The sequence below is a fragment of the Cyprinodon variegatus genome, unplaced genomic scaffold, assembly GCF_000732505.1.
Source record: "Cyprinodon variegatus isolate N-32 unplaced genomic scaffold, C_variegatus-1.0 Scaffold987, whole genome shotgun sequence".
Classification (NCBI taxonomy): Eukaryota; Metazoa; Chordata; class Actinopteri; order Cyprinodontiformes; family Cyprinodontidae; genus Cyprinodon; species Cyprinodon variegatus.
Genome location: NW_015151440.1, coordinates 145,992 through 148,955, shown reverse-complemented (window position 1 = coordinate 148,955; position 2,964 = coordinate 145,992). Strand labels below are relative to the sequence as shown.

General features: G+C 37.5%; 1 protein-coding gene across 4 annotated transcripts in view; it reads left to right on the top strand.

Annotated features, from left to right (window-relative positions):
- Positions 1-1,023, top strand: part of LOC107100561 (serine/threonine-protein kinase pdik1l-B-like) — a 21,405-nt gene extending 20,382 nt beyond the window's left edge. For all 4 annotated transcript variants that reach the window (XM_015399094.1, XM_015399093.1, XM_015399096.1 and 1 more), the window contains exon 4: positions 142-1,023. In XM_015399094.1, coding sequence (XP_015254580.1) covers positions 142-380 — 239 coding nt within the window. In that variant the 3' untranslated portion in view covers positions 381-1,023. The remainder of the gene's footprint in view (positions 1-141) is intronic.
- Positions 1,024-2,964: the final 1,941 nt, after the last annotated feature.

The window sequence follows — 2,964 nt, the reverse complement described above, 5'->3', positions numbered from 1 at the left end:
CTGCAGCCATGGTGTGAGGTAAACACTGGTTAGTTCTCCAGGTTGCTGCTGATAAATGTTCTGTATGTTTGTGACCCGGAGTTCAGCCTTCTCACCGCTGCGTCTGCAATGAATAACCTGGATCTGCTTGTCGCCATCCAGGTGCCTACGTGTGCAGGGGTCGCTGGCTGATGCCTCTGGGGGAAGCTCTGTGGGAGAACGCCGACCTGCAGCTGTGCGTTCCTATGAAGTTTAAGCGGGCCCCCCCGCTGCCGCCGCCTCCCGGCCCGGCCATGTGCTCCCTGCTTTTAGACATGCTCGCCTTGAACCCGGACGCTCGGCCCTCGGCGGAGCAGCTGGAGGCCAGAGTGCTCTCTGCTTTGAAACAGGACTCCAACTGATGGACGGCGCAGACTCTAATGGCTCTGACCACTAAAACCACAATGAAAGTAACTGCTGCTTTCCCACTGCAGCTCCTCTACTGCCTGCTTTTGGCCTCAGGGAAAAGGGCAAACTAAATGCATATCAATGTGATTACGGGTGGCTGCCAGCGTCCAGGGCCAGAATTAAGGGAAAATTGATCAATTTTGTTAAAAGTGCTCTGATTCTTTAGTAAAAAGCACCTTTTAAATGCAGTGGTGCTTCAGCCTCTCCACAGAGAGCGTAAATGGGACTTAATATTACATTTCAGCACTATGCTGTTGCTTCCATGTTTAAATGGAGGCCATTTTCATCTGTTTATGTAGTGCTGTATTGAGATAAACAGATGCTGCTCATCTTTAGCTGGAAGCGGGGTCTGTTAGTTCTCTGCTTCATTCCGGGTCTTCATTTCATTCTTCCGCTGCAGCAAATGTTTCCCCCGCTAAATATAAACAAACCAGTGTCAGAAATGTTCTGATCTGTTTTCTTACTTGTTGTTCCAGAGCTCCTGCACGTAGCATCCTCTGGGCTTTTTGTCTTTTAAAGACCTGCTTTGCAGGAATGTCTTTAACTTTTAAAAGTGTAAATAAGCTAGGCATGTTGTGGAGGCAGATTTAGCAAAAAAAAACACCTTGCTAAAAATGGAGAAGCAGCAACCTTAATCAGCCATTCCTTTTTCCTCACGGGGGTAAAAAAAAAAAAATCTTGTACATACATTCATCATTAAATTGATATTTTTGCTCCAGTTCAGAAGAAGTCCATTTAAACTTGTTGGTTAACATCTAAAGTATGGATGGGCGGTGAGATTATATATTAAATTCTTTATTATTGCAGGATGACTTTGCTTTCAATTGTTTATTTCCTTGATATTCATACAAAAAGGTGCTTATCTTTAAAACATGGCAGCTAAACTACAGACCAGTCAGTTTTAAATAAAAATTCTGATCATAAAGAAAAGATTTAAGATCTGACAGTGATTTATTTCTCCGTATTTGATGTTTATTTGAAGAGCCACCGTTAATGAATCATATAATTCATTAAAAGTATTGGATGGTGGCACCTTTGGCCTTCCGTATTCAAATGAGATTCACATAATTCTTTTTAATCAATTTATTTAAATGCATTTTGAATTTTAAACTTTAGTTTCTGGTCCTTGAAAGAATTTAAATTATTTTATGTGTTTAAAATTGGAATCTGTGTAATTTTTTTTCGATTTGAGGGTCAATTTAGGAATGGAAAAAAAAGGCTGAGTGGTTCAATCTTCCCTTAAATTAAAAATAAAAGTATTTTTTTTAGGTGCTTACATTTTATATGACCACACAAATGTTTGTATTTGCTTTTTTGAATTGTAATTTTGTTTTTTCGCAATTTGTATGAAAGGTTTTAAAGTGGTCTCTTTCTAGTACAGTGTGGGTATTTTGTGTGTTAAAGTCAGAGCAGCTAGTATGAAGCGCAGTGATGTATTGATAAACTGTCCTCCTATGAACAGGAAATTAAAGCAGGGCTTCAAGCTTGTTCCTGATCCGATCAATCCTGCATTTATTACAGGTCATCAGTCTCAGTCCTTCACTCTAGAGAAATGTCTTCTTTTTTTTTTGCAAAACCTGGAACAATTGTCAGAAATGTCTTTTTAAATGGAATCTATTTAAATAAAAGATCTTATAATCTCTGCAGATATCCTCATTATTTTGTATCTACACTGCTTGATGGCATGCTTTCCTGCATTTAAGGTATCACCTTTTCATCTCAGTATTTTTGGCAACATCGCAATTCAAAAGGTTTTCTTCCCCTAGCTGCTTGGAGGAATCGCATTAGAGGGGAATGCAGAGCTAAAGCGAGCGTCTGTAGGACGCGCCAACTTAATTTGACTAATCTGTACTTGCCAAAAGGCTCTTATGCCCCATTACTCAAAATTGAAATTACATTAGGAAGGCATCAATTTACAGCTGGACAGAGAGATTGTAGTGCGAAGCCCTCCTGGTGTTGTGGACCTACTTATGAAAGTGCAAACTTTCACTTCTGGTGAAACTTTTAAACTTAAGGGTTTTATTTATTTGGGTTACTAATGGGACAGTCTGACCAGTTACTATTTTACCTGTTTCCCCCTCACTGAAATATACTGATCCACAAATATTTGGAAAAAATGTTCAAAGGTCATAACTACAAATTCTTTTTATCAAAATATATTTTAAATAGAGTATACACCCAATAAACCATTTGTGGTTCCAGATAAAATGTTAAAGGTAAAATTGATAGTTCCAAGGGAATAACCAGTTTCAGTCTCTTGTTTGTTTACATCCTAAAAAATGTATTTGGTTTTACTCAGTAAAAACTAATCTAAAAGATAAAAGGTTAAAAAATCTTTTTATTTAAGCAGGTAATCAGATTGTATCTCTTTGAAAGAATAAATTGGTGTTTTTCTTTTTATTTTGAACTGTAAATCATCTTATTCCATCTAAAAATTGTCTTAAATCAATGGAAAAAATACTTTTAGTAAAAAGAAAAAAAACATGAAAACATCTAGAGTGCTGCAAAATAGAAGCATTAATTTAACTAATGAATATC